The 20,226-nt window shown below is 37.5% G+C and overlaps 1 protein-coding gene across 1 annotated transcript; it reads right to left on the minus strand.

Moving 5' to 3' along the window:
- Window positions 1–3,136: 3,136 nt before the first annotated feature.
- eno3 (enolase 3, (beta, muscle)) lies at window positions 3,137–16,707 on the minus strand. Its single transcript, XM_056448892.1, has 12 exons — window positions 16,611–16,707; window positions 13,458–13,543; window positions 13,227–13,322; window positions 12,750–12,808; window positions 10,668–10,737; window positions 9,162–9,295; window positions 8,187–8,409; window positions 6,081–6,278; window positions 5,028–5,229; window positions 4,049–4,157; window positions 3,915–3,973; window positions 3,137–3,285 (listed from the first exon to the last, which is right to left on the minus strand). The coding sequence occupies exons 2-12, from the start codon at window positions 13,540–13,542 to the stop codon at window positions 3,219–3,221; spliced, it is 1,302 nt and encodes a 433-aa protein (XP_056304867.1). The 5' UTR covers window position 13,543; window positions 16,611–16,707; the 3' UTR covers window positions 3,137–3,218.
- Window positions 16,708–20,226: the final 3,519 nt, after the last annotated feature.

Below are 20,226 nucleotides of genomic sequence, written 5' to 3' on the forward strand. Positions count from 1 at the left end.
AACACGGGTGAAAGCAAACTGACGCATGCGCATAGAGAACCATTCCCGCGCTTATGGAATAAAATCACTGTCATAAATATTTTTTGCGTAAATAAAATTCACGCATCCGTAATTATAAAATCTTAAAGTAAAACGAAGCGTACTCGTAATTTTACAAAGGTACAATTTCAAGATCTGCGATTAGAACAGACACAGATACATTTTTTTCGTCTGTTTGTATACGACTGATAATTTTACGTTTGGTGTACTTTACACACACGAATTACAGTTTCACCACGGACACGAAGTCCTGATTACGAGTACGAATCAAACAGCGACACTCCACTGTCAAAATTACATCACCGCTTCCACAGGCATTAATAAGCAAGAGTCATCGATCACAACGGCGCCCCTGCTGGACACTCGAGCTCCACACACACCGTCTCAGATAAGATTTCTGTTATTCCCTCTTTGAGAAATGTCCATCATGAGCTGTAATAAAGGTTGAGACTTAATGAGGTCCTATTTCGCTGTGTTTCTTGGACATTTTACAGAATCAAAATTAAGAACGGGCCGAGGATAGAGAGCTAGCATAATGTCAGTTAACGTTACAGGCAGCGAGCGCAGAGTTTCTCAGTGAATCACTTAACTATAACATGACATCTGATGATTGGATCAGAAACACAGTGAAATTGGACCTCATTAAGTCTCAACCTTTATTACAGCTCATGACGGACATTTCTCAAAGAGGGAATAACAGAAATCTTACCTGAGACGGTGTGTGTGGAGCTCGAGTGTCCAGCAGACACGCTGTTGTGATCGATGACTCTCGCTTGTTTATTAATGGCTGTGACAGCGGTGACGTAATTTTGACAGTGGAGTGTCGCTGTTTGATTCGTACTCTTAATCAAGACTTCGTGTCTGTGGTGAAACTGTAATTCGTGTGTGTAAAGTACACCAAACGTAAAATTATCAGTCGTATACAGACAAAGAAATTGTCGTATCCGTGTCTGTTCTAGATCTTGAAATTGTACCCTCGTAAAATTACGAGTACGCTTCGTTTTCCTTTACGATTTTATAATTACGGATGCGTGAATTTTATTTACGCACAAAATATTTATGACAGTGATTTTATTCCATACGCGCTGCTCCTGGTATGAATCCCGGTTGCACATCGATAAAATACGCGCCACTCATGTGCTGTGAAACTGAAGTAACAGCCTTTTATGCAGAGATGTCGGCACGCAGCGAGTGTTGAAAATCAAAACTAAAGTTATATATATATATTAAATAGGTTGTTAAACTGTATACTAGTATATCTCACATATATGTATATCTCACATTTCAAAAAGTAACACTAACATTTGCCAGTCACATGTCATTATTTAATCAGTGCATGTACTGCAAGACCAACTACAACAGTCCAGCTTGCTTTGAACTGAAATCGCAAAGTTGACAAACTATTTCAAGCTCTTTCAAAGATTTAATGGCTTGAAACGGTTCAACAGACTAGTTCACCACGTTAAAATTAAATGTTTGCTAAATAATTGCACAATGCTGCATTTTCAGATGGCTACTGTTTTTCATGTGGATTGTGAATTTCATGATGTAAATTGTAAAACGTCAAATATGACGACAGACATTCAGAGCTTAATTTAATATCTCAATAGAAGCTTTGAATGTAAATATGACGTTTTATATGAGAACGTTCAGAATGAGCAGTATGGTAATTCCAATTGTTACAGAATTATAGTTCCCCTGTTAATATAGCCGACTCTCATCAGTGTTAACGCAGAATGAAGAATGCATTGAAGCCCATTCTAGCCAATCACAGACGTTCCTGTTGAGCTCCTGAGCACACGGCTTATGCGGATACGCTCTCTCATTGGCTGCAGCTAGCCACTACATCTGACCGCACGTGGGGTCGAGTTGGCCGACTGCACTGGAATATTCAGCATTAGTTATTTGATTTCAGTCTGCAAGGTGTCGACGACGCTTCAGCGAGCCTCTTTGAAGAGTTGTTCAGTAGTTCACACAAAGACTGGCAAGTGCTGTGCACCAGCAGATTTCTTCCTGATCACAGCCCGATCTGTCAGCGAGCACGTTAACTTCCAAATCGGGCTCAAATCAGGCTTAATCCTGTAGTGTGAACTAGGATTAAATAGACCCGTGAACATTGAGTTTACTTGCTTCATTCACGAGTCAAATTAGGAAGGCTAAAAACAGCGTAGATTCGTTTGGAGCAGTGTCTGAGTCCAGTAGATTCTTTCTGAGGTGCACCAGCTCTGTGAGCTCAAACTCCTCCGGTTACTTAACCTGGATGGAAGCTTTCAGTGATGCTGCTGACTGAGCAGAGCACAGTTTGATGAACTGTTGGTGTCAGCAGGAGGATTTTTCCCCGGGACACCAACAACAGGCGCTACGTCATAATCACGCCCCTACAAGAGAAAGCTCCTGACTGGTTGATGCGGCGCAAATGTCCGCTGAAGTTTTGGAACGTTAAAAAAAACGCGCAAAACTCACGCCACTTGCGTTATTCGCACCGCAGGAGGTCCAGTCGTTCCTTTGCATTGACTTAGCATGTAAATCACTCGCGTTTAACACCTCTTCCGCGTCTGGTGTGAACACAGCATAAGACTAAATCAAAATTTGGTTTGGTGAACTATCCCCATCCCTTTAAATAGAATCAACTTCAAAAATCAACTGTCGCCGCTGTCGCCACTGGCTTGCATGGTTCAGGATCTGTAGAGCTGCGCATCGTTGGATTTGCTCTTCAGTATTTGGACTCTCAGTAGTGATTATTAAACCACACTGAACTGAACTCAACTGAACTGAACTTAAACACTACAAACTGAACTACACTGTTCATATTTACCATGTGTCAAAGCAGCTTCTCAAAAGATCAATCTACATTGTAAAAGCGCTATATAAATAAAGGTGAATTGAAGCTTAATAAATAAATAAATAAAATAAGTTATAAATAGCTTCATTTTCTTGCTCATGTAAAGGATTTTAAACATCTAAGAATATTCATAAAACATTAAACCGGAGGAGTTTAAAATGCTTTTGACTAAATTACATAATTCAACAATGCACTTAATATAAAAGGTTTGTTTTATAATCTCTATGCATTGATAATTACAGCACAAACGCTTCATTTTCTTTCACTTTTTTAGTTTTATTTATTTTTTCCAAAAACGCACACGTGATCTGCTGCGACACTGAAGGAAGCTGGTTCTCTAGAGTTTGGGGTGACGGAAGTCTTTTCCTGCAAACTTGGCCTTGTCGCCGAGCTCCTCCTCGATCCTGCACACACACACACACGTGAGATTGAGCTGCACAGATCTACTGTACTGTGATTAAACTGTTGGTGTGTGGAGATTGGTTATATCCAGGGCAACAATGAATCTGGACTTTGCTATTTCTATGCAGAATTCACAAAAAAAAAAAATAAAAATGATGGTGGAAGAGCTGACAAAAAAAAATGATAATAATAATAATAGAAAATAAAAATAATAATAACAACAACAACAACAACAACAAATATTATTAACATTCATTTAGAACCACTTGTTTGATTAACTACAGCAGGTCTCAAATTGAATCCACTAAAATAAAGAAAATATAACTTAAATTATGTACAATACAATTTGAAATTTAAACATCTGCATATTCAATATTAAATAATAATATTGATATATATTAAATAATAAAAAGAGATTAAAAATAAAATAAAAAAGATTGAACGATGGACTCAAATCTATGGATTATTTTACATGCTCAGTTTCTGTTTGAGTCTAGTAATATTTTATTTACAATATACTGGTTATAAAATGGAGAATCTTAATGAAATGTCTTTAAAAGCGCATCGGTTCACATCAGAACATATGGTTTTAAGTGAGGGGTGTGTGCGAGTGTTTGACATCAGGACTGACCTCATGAGCTGGTTGTATTTGGCCAGTCGCTCTGACCTACAGGGGGCGCCGGTCTTAATCTGATCACAGGAGCAGAAGCAGCATTAGATGAGACTCACTAACAGAGCAGCAGAAGTAAAGCAGTGGATGTTTACCTGTCCTGTGCAGAGTCCCACCACCAGATCAGCGATGAACGTGTCCTCGGTCTCACCAGAGCGATGGCTGACCATCACACCCCAGCCGTTAGACTGCGCCAGCTTACAGCTACACAAACAAACAGTCATCATTAATCAAGAACATCACCAACATGGGCCCTGTGATGCAGCTTCACCAGGAGGCTCTTATCAAACTAATGAAGGACTAATCACAATTTCCAATATTTCATTTAAACTGTACACCTGAAAATAAACTCAAATACACAAAATTACCTTTTTATACATGACAAATAACCACATTTTATATAAATTATAAAATAAGAGAACAAAATCCAATTTCATCAAGCTAAAATATTTAAACTGCTCAAGATAACTTCTGAATAAATAAATAAAAATAAATTAATTTAATACATTTAAAATAAATAAAATTCACACAAAAATAAAAAAATTAGATTAATTTTAAAATATATATCTTTTTAAATTATTAAAATAAAATTTAACACTAAATTAAATATCAAATACATAAAAATGAATAAATTTAACATTTTTTTAAATTTATAAGTTAAATTAAAAAAAAAAAAAAAATTATAAAAAAGTAAAAAAAACTGAATTAAAGATATTAAAATAAATTTATAATTATTTTTATTAAAATAAAATGTTAACTAAATAAAATCAAATAAATAAAGATTAAGTATTCATTTAATAAAAAAATTAAAATAAATAACAAAACGTAAAAAAAAAAAAATAATAAAAAAAATAAATAAAAGGAAAAATAATATACACATTTTTAAAAATGTATATTAATTAAAATAAAAAATAAATAAATAAAATTAAAAAAAAAGAAATCAAATTATAATATTGAACTTGAATTTGGAAAAATAAATGTGGGCGAGGGTAATAAAAATAAATAAATTTTAAAAATGCACGCGCACATTTGTTTTCTCCATATAAAAGTTAATACACGTGTCTGTGTACTCACGCCTGTATGGACTCTGTGACGGAGCCGATCTGGTTGACCTTCAGCAGCAGGCAGTTGCAGGCCTTCTTCTCGCAGGCCTGCTGGATGCGTTTGGGGTTTGTGACGGTCAGATCATCTCCCACCACCTGAATGTCCACAGAACCAGTGAACTTGCTCCAGTTCTCCCAATCATCCTGGTCAAACGGATCCTCAATGGACTGGACTGGAGAAACACAGAGCGGGCAAACAGATCTGTGCGTGTAAGTGTGTGGCCGTATAAGCATGTACATGCGTGTATAAGAGCAAGTCTGTTTGGGTGTATTAGTGTGTGCACTTACAAGAGTGTGTGCATGCAAATCAATGAGTACGTTTGTAAGAGCAAGTCTGTTTGTGCATATTAGTGTGTGGATATAAGAGTGAATGGGTTGTGCATATGTGTGTGTCCATTTGAAAATGTGTGTATACATTAATATGTGCACGTCTGTGTGCACATGCATAAGTGTAAAAGCGAGTCTGTGTGATTGTATAAGGGTGTGTGTATGCAAGTGTGTGCATGTGTAAGAGTGTTTGTGCACGCATAAAAGTATGCGTTTACGAGTGAGCGAATGGGTGTATGTGAACACAATGGAGTGCACACGTACATGTGTTTATGAATCTAAAAGTAAGTGTGTACAAGTTATACACACTCTTAGGTGTACACAGAGTGCTTGCGCATGTCCATGTAAGAGTATGTATATAAGAGTGTGTGTGTGTGTGTGTGTGTGTGTGTGTGTGTGTGTGTGTGTGTGTGTGTGTGTGTGTGTGTGTGTGTGTGTGTAAGTGCAAGCTAAGGAGCATTTGTATAAGAGTTTGTGCGCGCGTGTGTGTGTGTGTGTGTGTGTGTGTGTGTGTATGAGTGTAAGAGTAATGTTGCGTGTGTGGGCTTATGTTTGTGTACACTTATAAGAATGTGCGAATACAAGTGTGTGTGTGTATATGTGTGCGTGTTTGAGTTTGTATAAGTGTACATCTAAGTGTATGTGTGTTTGCGAGTATACAAGTGAGCAAGCGTTTCATTTGTGTGTGCGTGTGTACCTGGGTAGTTCTTGATGAAGCTCTTGTACAGATCTCCCAGCTGTTCTCCAGTGATGTGACGCTTTGGATCATCTGGAGATTTAAAGTCCAGATCGTATTTCCCACTCTTAAAGAACTCTGATGCTGCCACGTCCATGCCGATGATGATCTTATCTGGATATCCAGCCTTCTCAATGGCAGACTTCAACAGCTCCAGAGCTGCACAACACACAAAGCGGACCATTAAAGATTAAAATGGTTAAAACAAAAGTTTAATGCATTTCCTATTATATTTCTTCTGGAAAATTTGTTTGACTGGGGACAATAATAAAAATAATAATAGAAAAAAAAAAAAAAAAAAAAGTAATGAGCTGTGGTCAATATTATTAGCCCCCTTAAATTATTTTAAAAACAAAACACTCGTCCAATGACCTGCCTAATTAACCTAACTTGTATAAAGACAATAGCTAATAAAAATATAAAAACAATAATAGTTAAACATCACTTGTGCAATTAATTCTTTCAGATATTTCACAAGACGATGAATAATTTAGACTTCAAACCTATATGAATTGTACACATTACATCCATGTGCTTTGTAGATCTAAAAGAGACACTGAAAAAACAGTTTCAGTTTTGACATTTAACAAACGCATTGAAACTAGCGCTGGATTCGTGTGCTACTTTTATTTTTTGACTTCAATTTGCCAGCGTGACTTTCAGGATTTCCATCTATTTATTTAAATTACTATTTTTTCAGGAAATAACTGCATGATCATCTTTTTTTTTTTATATAAAAAATATATTAAAAAATTAATATTTATAATATTATTTATTTAAAAAAATAATAATAATAAAAAAAAAAATAATAAAAAACACACGATCATCAGTGTGCTTCTCCACAGGGTCATCTGCATGTTTAAATTGTGCTTAGATTTTTCCACAGGATTCTGATAGGGCTGCAACTAACGATTATTTTAATAAAATCAGTTAATCGGTCCATTATTTCTCTCAATGAAATCTTTAAAAAAAAAATAAATAAATAAAAAAAAAAAAAAAAGGGAAAAAAAAAACAAAAAAAAAAAACCAGCATTAATTTCCAACCCTTTATTCAAACACAGAACTAAAATCTTTAGATAGTGCACAACGTTGTCTTTGAACATCCCTGAGCTGTAATAATAATAATAATAATAATAATAAAGTAGGTAGTGCTGTCGCCTCATAGAAAAAAGGTCGCTGGTTCGAGCCTCGGCTGGGTCAGTAGGTGTTTCTGTGTGGAGTTTGCATGTTCTCCCTGCGTTCGCGTGGGTTTCCTCCGGGTGCTCCTCTATCGTTACCTCTGCTTTTTTTTTTTTTGCTCTGTCCTGTAAATGATGCACAGAGCTCTGCTGGCATCAGTGCGTGAGAGAGGCAGAGTGCGTTCACTAGAATAGATTCTGAAATTTGTTGCCAGCGCTTTTAGTAATCGATTTAATCAATTCGTTGTTGCAGCGCTCTCATCTACTGTCAGCGTTTTGTTCATCAGCTGGGAAAAATCCTGCTGAAAGTGTTGATAAATCCACTGTACGTTTATAGTTGTGCTGTGAATTACACTATCCTTTAACCACTATATAATTTAAAGCCTGGCTCAAACAGAGCATGATAACTACAGTCTTAAATATACAGTTGGATTATTAGCCCCCCCTGTTTATCTTTTCCCCAATTTCTGTTTAACAGAGAGCAGATTTCTTCATCACATTTCTAATCATAACAGTTTTAATAACTCATCTCTAATAACTGATGACAGTAAATAATATTAGACTAGATATTCTTCAAGACACTTCTATACAGCTTAAAGTGACATTTAAAAGGCTTAACTAGGGTAATTAGGGTAATTAGGAAAGTCATTGTATAACAGTGGTTCGTTCTGCAGACTATCCAAAACTAATATAGCTTAAAGAGGCTAATAATATTGACCTCAATGTCTTAATTAAAAACTGCTTTTATTCTAGCCGAAATAAAACAAAGACTTTCACCAGAAGAAAAAATATTATAGGAAATACTGTGGAAAAATTCCTTCACTCCATTAAACATCATTTGGGGAATATTTAAAAAATGAAATTAACTGGAGCGTTAACACAAGCGTACCCTCATTGTTCTCCAGGATGTTGGGAGCAAAGCCACCCTCGTCTCCTACATTAGTGGCATCTTTGCCGTATTTGGCCTTGATGACGTTCTTCAGGTTGTGGTAAACCTCAGCGCCGATACGCATGGCCTCGTGGAAGTTCTGAGCACCCACAGGCAGGATCATGAACTCCTGCATGGCCAGCTTATTACCAGCGTGAGAACCGCCGTTGATCACATTAAAGGCCTGCAGGGGAGAGAGAGAGAGAGAGAGAGAGAGAGAGAGAGAGAGAGAGAGATGGAGGATAAACCAACAGAAGGACATACAGATGGATAGATGAACAAGACAAGAGAGCCACTAATGATCACATTTAAAAAGGACTTAAGAAACATGATAAAGGATGAACCGATGTATAAAGACAGAAAGAATGGAGAGAAAACTGACAGATGAGGGATGGAAAGGAAATAAAAAGGAGAGATTTAAAGGACAGATAGGTACGGAGAAAAAGGACAAAGATAGATGGAGAGAAGGACGAAAATACCATTTGAAAGACAGATTAACAGAGATAGACAGACACATGGACGGATGCAGAGAAGGATGAAGTGTAGGACAGAAAAACCATTGAAAAAAAAGGATAGAGGGATACATGGACAGACGAATGAACAGATGGGGAGAAGCACCAAAAGACCATTGGAAAGACCTTGATAGGAGTCAAATGGACAGACGGAGAAAAGTATGGATGGAAAGACAGTCAGTCAAATGGACAGAAGAGAGAAGGATGGATAGTGATGGAAAGGAGAAAAAAAAATTGACAGATTGAAAAAGATGAAGGACCAATGGACGTAGAGGACAAATCGAGTGATGAATGGAGAGAAGAACAGTCAAACTGACAGAGAGAAACATGGAAAGTTGGATAGAGAGAAGGATAGACAGCCTAATGAAAGGACAGAAAGACAGGAATCCAGACGACAGATGGAAAGATGTGTAGTGTCACATACAGGCACGGGCAGGATCACGTCTTTGTTTCCGGCCAGGTCAGCGATGTGTCTGTACAGAGGAACACCCTTCTCTGCGGCGCCGGCTTTACACACAGCCAGACTCACGCCCAGGATAGCGTTCGCACCAAACTGAGCTGAAAACACACACACCATCAAAATACTACATCTATACAGGCATATACATGTATATTAGAGGTGTCAAACTCCGGTCCTAGAGGGCCGCAGCTCTGCACACTTTAGTTCCAACTCTAATTCAACACACCAGATTGTATCAATTGAGTCCTTTAAGCTTGCTTGAAATCTACAGGCAAGTGTGTTAAAGGGTTGGAAACTGTAGGGCTGACACCCCTGATGTAGATTTACATATAACAGACCCCTTAGTTTTTCACAATTTTGTGATTTTTCTATTAAAATTGACTGCTTTTGTGGTGGTAATTCCCAGAATTTTGTAATAAATCTATCCATCCATCCATCTATCCATCCATCCATCCATCTATACACACGCACACCATATTAGGTAGCCTACTAGGTGTGCAATCTAAAACTATGACAAAAGTCATAAAAATAAAGCTTTAGTTTGGTCTCTTGTCAAGACAAGATCTAAAACTGATTTAAAACAGTAGGGATTAAGCCAAAGGAAGGTTGTATTACTGCTCAGATTTCACTCCCCAGAGCATGTGACAATGTCATACATAGGACATGCGTTAGAGCTTCCCCCTACCGTAATGCACCTGAAGGACAGATTGCCGTAAAACTCTTCAAGGGTATGGAAGCACTGTCTCTTGTTAAGTGCAGGGAAAGTTCATTTATTACGAAATCATTTATTGATTTAACACTCATCATAATACCAGCCACACATGTAAAGCAAAACCATCCTTCGATTCGGTCCGGTCTAGTGGCAGTCACCCTGATATAGACAAGATGTCTACATCTCATCTCGAAGTCATGTAAAATTCATTGCAAAGTGAAATAAATCTAATTTGATAATATAAAAAAAAAAATAAAAAATAAAAAAAAAAAAAAAAAAAAAAAGCAAAAATTCCAAACCATAGAGTTTAAGAATTTTGCAGGAACAAAAAACGTGCAACTTTTTATTGATATGCGAATTACAAAAAACTAGGGGGTCTGATATCAGTGCCCTCAGGGATTTGCTAATTGGCTCTAATCAAAATTAAAAAATAAATTAGTATTTTTCCACAGCAATCCCTTCAAAATCCTGGAGTTAGTTGAACAGTCTTTTTCCTAGCCTTTATTATTTCAAACTTCGCATTGCAGGAAATATCTACAGACATGGTCAAACCCAACCCATTAAGAGAGAATTCTTATGTAATATAGTGGGGGAAAACAACATTACAAAAATCTATCTCAATTTAGATGTAAAAATAAAAGGTTTCATATAATAAGTGCATCTCAGAAATGTAGCGTATAATTAAAGTTACAATAACAATACAGAAGTAAAGCATGTGTTGATATTTACACAAATAGTGGTGTATGAGTGTGACTTACATTTGTTCTCAGTGCCGTCGAGCTCCAGCATGAACTTGTCGATCTTCTCCTGCTCAACGACACTGAACTTCTGTTCAGAGACAAAGATGAGACGACGAGGTTAAAGCAGATAAACCATCTAGTGTATTAAAGCTACAGTTCACCCAAAAACAGAAACGGTCATCATCCTCCACTTGGTGCAAACCTGTTTGAGTCTGAAGACTAGTGAAGATATTCTGAAGAATGCTGGAACCACCATTGGCATCCATAATACACAAATACTATGGACTGCAATGGCTGCTTTTCCCCTCCCAACAGTTAGTGCATCTTGTCTCGCGTTCAACAAGTTGGTCCACTCTTGGGTGACAAGTCACTTTAAAACAAGTTTCAAACTCAATTCCTGGAGGGCCGCAACTACACAGATTTGCTCCAACCCTAATCAAACACAGCTGATCCAAATAATCAAGGTGTTCAAGACTACTAGAGACTATAAACATGCGAGTTGGAGGTGGTTGGAGCTAAATCATGCAGAGCTGCAGCCCTCCAGGAATCGAGTTTGAGACCACTGCTTTAAAAAGGTAGACGCTGTCTGTTCCTGATCAATTTCTTTCAGAAACAAGCAGCTTTTGTACATTTAAATTTCTAAATGAATCATGCAACAATCAAACTATGCCCCGTTATACAAATCATGCCTTATGTTTTTGTAATATATTTTAACAATTTGATAATAAAATTATGTTCTTTTCATATTTAATGCCATTCAGATGTTTTTTTTTGGATCTTAATGATCTGTTATTAATTTTGGACCAGACTGTGGCACTCAGTCTTATGCACCATTTAAAACAATACCCACACCACAACAAGTTAGGTCAAACTATATGGCTCAAGCAAGGAGTACATCTTATGCTCTCGTAATAAACTTCACAAAAGAAAATGTGAATTTTCAAATGTCAATGTGATGCAAGAAATATAGAGAGCAGAGATCCAGTTCATTGCGGCTTCTCTCGTACAGTGGTCTCGAACTGCAGTCCCACAGGCCATTTGCAGCTTGCCCTCCTTCTCCGCAACTGAAGTAAAAATAGCGAGATCCGGCCCACCAAAACATATTTTTTGAGCCACTACCATTGTTGTGCAGTCGCGTCTAGCCACTTGTGAACATTTAAAGTACTGCGCTCAGATTGGTTTCACTTTCATTTTCTCTCAGCGTCCTGCAGAGTGTAACACACATGCATTTTAATTCTGTGGCTGATTTAAACATTAAAATACGTCCGCAAGTGCTCTATTTTACTAAAGCTCTATTTTTGTAAATATTCAAGGGTTGTTTGATAACCAATTTTATTAAAAAAAAATTAAAAAGCCTGTATTTTGTTGTACAAATACTTCATCATGGCTTGCATGTTATGCTGGGTGTAAATATGATAATTTTGCTAATATTGGATTCAACTAGCCTCATTTAATAGACCTTCCCCATATACTTATTTAGACTTGCATAAAGCCCATGTACACTTGTAAAATGTTACTGCTAGTTGAATTAAACTTGTTAAAGTAAAAGTGAATATGTACATTCTCTCCATTTTTGTTGTGGTTTTACAAAAAACAAAAAAAAAAAAAAAAAATTAAGAACAATTGCCAGCAAAGTTACTCAAGTTACCCAATCTGCTTTGTGCTGTCCTTATGCTATTGCACAATACAATTGGTTGGGACAGAATAATTATTATGCCTACTATTTGTAGTATTTTCATGGCAATTTAAACTCCCCCTTCAATATCTATAACAAGAAACAAAAAGCTGGAGAGTTTTAACTGCATATACTGTGTGAAAGAATGACCAAGTGCATGTCTAATACTTGGCTATACACACAACCAGATACATTTCAACAGCTGATGTGTAACACCATAAACGTGCTGGTGACAGGTAATGCTTAAAAATATACACGTCATGTCTGTTGTCCTAAGATGCAGCAATTACGTCAGGTTTCCACTTCATTGAGCTTGAATGTTAAAACGGCCCTCCTATCAATTGTCAGTAACTGAAATGACCCCCCGCCAGTTTAAGACCCCTGCTCTAGTACTTGACATGCAGTCACTATGATCTCCATCTCACCTTCTCAATGAGTTTAGGAGCGATGTCCTTGTTCACATGGTCCACAGCCTTCTGGGTACCTTAAAACACACACAGATTATAAGAGTCCCTGTTCATGCACAATATACACACACACTATAAGAAATGGTTAACCCATTAAACTTGTTTACATATTTAGATTTACATAAAATTATGATAGAAATATTATAAAGTAAAATGTAGATTTATTTATAAGCAATTAGAGAGTCTGTTTTGTAACTTTGTCAACCTATTACCTTGACCTAATTTACATGACATGTTTTAGACATCAGTATGGCTAAAATGGTTAATCCATTGAATTGGTTTGCCTGTGCCACTTTTACACTGTTTAAAAGTTATAATTATTATTAGAGGTCTGTTTTTGCAACTCATTTATTGAATCTTACTACTTTGACTATGTATTGATATTACTATAACCAAAAAGACAACTTGAACTTGTGTGTGTGTGTCCTCATGTACCTTTTCCCAGGTAGCGTGTTTTGTCTCCATCACGGAGCTCCAGAGCCTCATGAACTCCAGTGGAAGCACCGCTAGGAACAGCAGCTCGGAAACGGCCTAAACACAGCAAGAAAAATACTCAAATAAAAACTTTGATTTATCGAAGTGCAGGGTGTCAAGCAGCAGCTTTTTCCATTATCATAATCAAGAGATTATTAGATGGACAGGATTCAACCAGGTGTGCGAGTGTACCTTTAGTAGTGTAAAGGTCGACCTCAACGGTGGGGTTTCCTCTGGAGTCGAGGATCTCACGAGCGTGAATCTTACTAATGGACATCCTGTTAGAAACAGCATTCACAAACACAATTAAACATCAGCAGCCTTCATCTGTGTTCTGAAACCATCAGCTGTTTGAGGTCACTCTGATCAGAAATGGGAAGTTTATTTTATATTGAAATGATATAAAAGCTATTTCACTTAAGAGATCATGAATATATGGATTAGGTCTAATCGTGTGATGTGAATGATATGAAGCTGAACCCCATAGAAGTAATTAGGGGGGTGCCCCTGTGTCAACAAGCTTTTAGTTTTGCCTTCATTCATTTCTTATTTCAGTAGTGACAGCACGAGTCTTCAACACATGATTTACAACACATTTTTAAACCGTTTCAAGAGTTCACACTTAGCTGATAATCAATAAAGCGTATTTGGCATGCTGTTCCGAGAGAGAGGCCTGAGCTCGTAATATCCTCGAGCCCGGGGCTCCCTCCTGTTAGAAGGGCCAGAGGGGAGTTCGAGCTCAGGTAGGTCTCGAGAACTCCCCTGCTTGTCGCCGCGTGAGAAGTGTAAACTAGAGTTGTTTTTGGGGATAATTTGGTTTAGTCGATTGGCTATGGTTTGTTTTTGGATGGTGGGAGGAAACTGGGGAACCCGGGGGAAACCCACGCGAACACGGGGAGAACATGTAAACTCCACACAGAAACACCAACCAGCCCGATAGGAGGTTGGACCAGCGGTGTTCTTGCTGTGAGGCAACAGTGCTAGCCACTGGGCCACCGTGTCGCCCTATTGGAAAAAGTAGTAGGGGAAGCTTCAAGACTAGGAACTAGGAAACTAGGAAAGTTGGAATAATTAGTTAAGTTATTGTATATCTGGTTTGTTGTGTAGACAATCTAAAAAAAACACAGTAATAAATATTCCTTAAGGAGGCTAATAATACTGACCTTAAATTTTTATTTTTTTTTAAATTTTTTATTCAAGAAATAAACTAATTTATTATTTATTATGACTCAAAATAATTATTTTTGCTTCATTAGAAAATACTGTGAAAATCTTGGTTTGTTAAAGATCTCTTGGGAAATATTATATTGAATTAAATGGGAGGGCAAACAAAAATTGACTTTTAAGTTAAGTTTACAGGTGCAAAAATATGCCTTGATGTACACGAATGTTAGAAATGTGTTATCCTACTACAACACAAAGTTACTTGTCAAATAAATTAACATGGAAGATTATGAGTGCTAGTTATTTAATTATGTTTATGAAGACTGCAGAGTGATGCATGAGGAAAAAAAAATCACTTCGAATAATTTTAGTTTGTGATGTACGTTAAAGCGTGCCCCCTAAAATACAAGTGGCCCCTGTCTGGCCCCCCAGTTACTCTGGTCTAGAACCACAACTCAAATACGCAAGAAAGAAGACAGAAAGAGGAAAATAAAGGCAAAAAATAAAAATAAATAAATAAAAATGACTGAAAATGGGGAGGGGACTGAGAAAAAAAAGGCACAAACAGACAGTGACCAGGTTTGAACATATCTGGGGGGAGTTTAGAAAGATAGGATAGATTACTGATCAAAACAATAAAAAATAAATTATTAAAAAGGTCACAGTAAATCTGCAGAGACACCTCAATACTGTATATACAGACTTCAGCTGTCTGATCCAGATACAGTATGAGGTTTCGATGCTATTAATAGAGGGGCTACAGCAGAACACACTGAAGACCTTGGAAGAATGTGTGTGTGTGTGTGTGTGTGTGTGTGTGTGTGTGTGTGTGTGTGTGTGTGTGTGTGTGTGTGTGTGTGTGTGTGTGTGTGTGTGTGTGTGTGTGTGTGTGTGTGTGTGTGTGTGTGTGTGTGTGTGTGTGTGTGTGCGCGTGTGCGTGCGTGTGTGCGTGTGTGTGTGTGTGTGTGTGTAAAATCCCTGTCATACCTCTATATGACCTTTATAAAGCCTGCTGAACTCTGACCTTTGTATTCAACATTGACCTTTGCATGACACTAAGAGTTCACACATGAACATTTATAGAAAACCTTGAACAGGACACCGATTCAGCTCTGCGCTGTTCATTAATAATCTGCATCAGATGCTCCAATTCAATTAGATGCTAAATATTTGTACAACTTTTGACATTAACAGTGGCAGATGAGCAATGCAAACACCACATGTGCTTTTTCTCTGAGAGAAACTTAAAGCAGACCATCTTTAAGGGTCACTAAACTTCACTCATCTCAAAGTTTAGACAATGCTCAAGCAAAGTTCCTATTCGAAATGTCAATGTTTTCCCCAAGACACTAATATCTTTAAACTTGATCTAACAGTGACATTTCAACTTTAATATTTCGACGAGCACTTTCCCACTTTATCGGCTAGATAAAACAAATCAATCAGCAATCAATGCACAGCACATCTTATCACGCACATGAACGTGGGGCGCGTGACCCTGAAACAAATACAGCTCTATACATGCGCGTTCACATGACGCAACAATCGGTTATTAAATAACCACATTATGACGAAATAACCACGGACTTTAGCCTGAATTAGGTCTAAACTAACTTCTTTAATGTTTTTTTTTTCAGTTGTATATTAAAATCACTGACAATCGTGCACACGTTGCATTTAAAAGACAAAATACATATTTCGATACACAAATATTAAGTATAAATCTAAATTTGCGACTAAATACGAAACTTTGCGACGCAAAGCAGCTACTAATGTTTCACAATCTGTGACGGTTCCACCGGAAGTGTGAAGGTCATTCGGTTTACCTCAGAAACGTTGACGATGTAAGACTTTAATCTGATTGAGTTCGACAGAGTCTTCAAATGTATTCTCCAGAGAACGCCTCACCGACTGCAAACTTGCTCATAATGAAACTACATAGAGCTCAAGTTTGTCAGATCTCAAATCAGAATTCGCATTCAGTTTCAGCAGGCTAAAGCGCGGTGTCGGTTAGTGCAACTGATCTCAGATCAGCGATTTCATTCAGGAAGCAAGTCGAATTCAATTCACTTCAAAAGTTGTCGTGGCCGCGTCCGGTTAACACCACGAAAGAAAACACGGGGTAAACTTTAACGTAAAATACACAGATCCAGTAAATGAGTGCGTTTACAGCGTTATTACCTGAGGGCGAGTCGGCTTGGTGTCAGTCTCGGCGTTTGACCCTGTGCGAGTGAGTGCGCGTTCTTGCCGCGGGAGCGCAATTTATAGACGGTCTCTAAACGGCGGCCCTTATATGGGAGAAACCTTAGGGAGCGTCGGAAAACTGCCAACATTTAGGCAGACACGCCTTATTTTATGTTTTATTTTATTCTGGTAATGAGAACTTGAATTGTAAAGGACAACATATTTTATATTGGTTTATGTTATTGGAAAAATAGCATATACATAAGAAAAACTGCTCAATGTGAACCAATCTTTCCCATTTTATAAATGACCACAAATTATATGTAAATCTTTTAGAAAAATCACAAAACAAAGCAAAAAAACATTTATATTTGTGTATTTTTCATATTTTCTCTGTGTATTTTAATATGTAATACCTCTTGCTCTTCATTCATTCATTTTCATTCAGCTTAGTCTCTATTTCAGAGGTCACCACAGCTGAATGAACCACCAACTGTTCCAGCATATGTTTTGCACAGTAAATGGCCTACTGGCTGCAAGCCAGTACTGGGAAACACTCACTCATTCACACACACACTTATACACTACGGCCAATTCAATTCATCCAGTTCCCCTATAGCGCATGTGTTTGGACTGTGGGGGAAACCAGAGCATCTGGAAGAAACCCACACCAACACGGGGAGAACATGCAAACTCCACACAGAAATGCCCACTGACCCAGCCGGCCAGCTACCATCTTGCTTCTTGTGGTATTGAATTAATAAAGTGTAAAAAAAAAGACTGCAGACTGCACAGCGCTGAAGCTTTATAGCACAATAATCTGCATTAAATATGTGTATATAATGTCAGAAGCACATCAGCCCTTAAGTACAGATGGAGAGGGCAGTAACACAGCGCATGTGCATATATCCAGCACTAAATGGAGCTGCTAATGCAGTTGTGGCTCAGTGTTTGACAGCTTTCAGATTGAGAATCCTCTACCCTGTCTGTGTTTGGATTGGAACACTAACATACTGCTTACTGCATACTTGAGAGCGTATACTATATGAGGCTATTATTTAAATAAATGTTTAAACAATAATAAACAATATATTATGATACAACATTTCAATGTTATTGAGCAATGTCTAAATTGCACAGTAATTTTATTTTAAATACGGTTGATATTTAATACAGTTTCATTTGTGTATCTTTAAATGAATAGAAATGAATAAAGTCGTTTATTTTTCTTTGTTTCGTGTTTAGAATAGAACTGAGCCTTTTATTGTCATTTATAAGAGATTTATAAAGTATTGATAGTCCTCACTTTAGATTAGGACTCAAAACTGGATGAAGTTGAGTTATTAAAGCATTAATTAACATGCATATTAACTATTAGTATACACCTGAATAATAAGATATGTTAATTTCAATAGTTTATTAATCATTTACTAACTCATTCTAACTATTCTTCATTCACTGGTTTGTAAATAATGCAATACATAATTCATTAATGAAAAATGAATCATTAACAAACTATGAAAACACAATCAGGCACATTTTACATGTACTTTTAGGTCAATAATAGAGCACTTGTAGCTGCAGTTATAAACTGCTTACTAACATTTATTAATGCAGAGTTAATGCTCAACAAATTGTCAAGTCACTCTTTGCTCATGCTTAACAAATGATTCATAGTGTGTAGTTATTAGAACGCAGGGGCGTAGCAGGGGGATCTGTCCCTCTCACTTTTAAAGACAGACCATTTAGAAACAGGTGATTAATAATTATACGAACGATGGTGCCAATGGCGTAGTGGAAAAGTGCACCGACACATGCACTCCGGTGTTCGCGGCGACCTGGGTTCGATTCCCGCCTCGAGGTCCTATGCCGATCCTTCCCCTCTCTCTGCTCCCCACACTTTCCTGTCTATTCTCTCTACTGTCCTGTCCAAATAAAGATGAAAAGCCCTAAATAATAATTGTTAAAAAAAAAAAAAATTATATGAACGTATGATCTCATACAGCCCTCCCCCCCCCATTTTTTAAATGTCCGCTACGCCCCTGTTAGAACGTGTTTCCCCAAAATCCAACATCTGATAGACAGTGGTAACGTCCACACAGCGTCAAGCTGTAGACGTTGATATTTGGTTGATTTTAGGTTGGACATTGGACACTGACGTCGGCCTGACGTTGGGTTCTGCTGTCAACCAGATTTTCATTTCCAAACAGAGTGCAACATCAACGTGACGTTGGGGTACAACTTCAATCTGACGTCACGTTGAGGTCTTGTGCCTGCTGCTGGGTGTTTAAGGCCATTTTGGTCATCATACAGTAAACATCCGTCATCTTCTCATCAGTGGTATGCCTCTAAACCAGGGATGGGCAAACTCGATCCTGGAGGGCCGGTGTCCCTGCATAGTTTTGCACCAACCCTAATCAAACACACCTGCTTGTAGCTTTCTAGTGATCTTGAAGACACTAATTAGGGTGTTCAGGTGTGTTTGATTAGTGTTGGAGCAAAACTCTGCAGGGACACCGGCCCTCCAGGATCGAGTTTGCCCATGCCTGCTCTCTGGGTCAATGCGTGTAAAGATTTTGGACATCTTCTGGAATACTTTCAAATAGTTTGCTGTAATTATAGATCGCCCATGTCTTGAGGTAGTTCAGTAGGATGAGATTTACCTTCTGTTTGATTTGATTGGACAGAAATCACAGGACTGAATTTTTAAATCCTCATGGACAGGAAAAAATAAAGTAGTGACTGCAGGTTAAATGAAAGTAGTGGAGTAAAAGTACCGATACTGCACTGTAAATGTACTCAAGGGGAAGTAGAAGTACACATTTATAAAACTACTCAGTAAATTACAATTCCTGAGGAAAAACTACTTAATTACAGTCATTTGAGGATTTGTAATTTGCTACTTTACACCACTAAAATTTATATATCAATATCCTACATATGTCAATATTTTAAATCGTATATATATCAATAATGCAAATTTAATATCAATCTTTTGAAATTTATGTTTACATACAATAAATACTTGCTGAATGCATTTTATATGTATTTTAACAAAATGTATTTATTCTAAATCTTGAGAATGATGTTTGTAGTCGTATACACACACACACAGAGATAACACATGAGAATATATTTAATCGGGCATCAGTGGAGACGGACTTTCATGTGTTTTCCTCTGAGCTGCGGTCAGAAACTCTCAGACTGTCCCTGCCGACGTGAATGAAAGGTCAGGGTTGAATTAAAGGGGGAAATGTGAGAGTGAGTTTGGGTTCGGATCTAAAGGGCATCTATGATGGTCTCATGTATGTGCGTACGCCTGCCTCTCTTTTGCCTGTTTTTGCCTCTCTACCCTTTAACACCAGGCTAAAATTAGTTTCACTATCAAGGGAGCCGACAGACACTTGTGTTGTTCAGGAGCCGCAAGTCATCAGCAGACGTGGCTCGACCTATAGAGTCACACTCATTCACTACAGAGTTCACTAGTGCTTACTTTAACAGCAGCTCTGCGTTCAGGAGGATTTCTGAATAAGTTTTGGTATGTGGAAAAAATACCGTGGTAATTTAAATACTGCAGTATTTGTGCGCCATGCTTTAGTAAAGTACTTCAATT

The sequence above is a fragment of the Danio aesculapii genome, chromosome 23, assembly GCF_903798145.1.
Source record: "Danio aesculapii chromosome 23, fDanAes4.1, whole genome shotgun sequence".
In the NCBI taxonomy this organism is placed as follows: domain Eukaryota; kingdom Metazoa; phylum Chordata; class Actinopteri; order Cypriniformes; family Danionidae; genus Danio; species Danio aesculapii.

What these genes read in the sequence shown, in the direction of transcription:
- eno3 (XM_056448892.1), bottom strand. Translation starts at nt 13,542, where the DNA reads ATGTCCATTAGTAAGATTCACGCTCGTGAGATCCTCGACTCCAGAGGA. An exon ending in ACGTGATCCTGCCCGTGCCT is followed by an intron (nt 8,410 to 9,161) that starts GTATGTGACACT and finishes TCTCCCCTGCAG; the next exon opens with GCCTTTAATGTGATCAACGG. An exon ending in CTTCATCAAGAACTACCCAG is followed by an intron (nt 5,230 to 6,080) that starts GTACACACGCAC and finishes GTGTTTCTCCAG; the next exon opens with TCCAGTCCATTGAGGATCCG.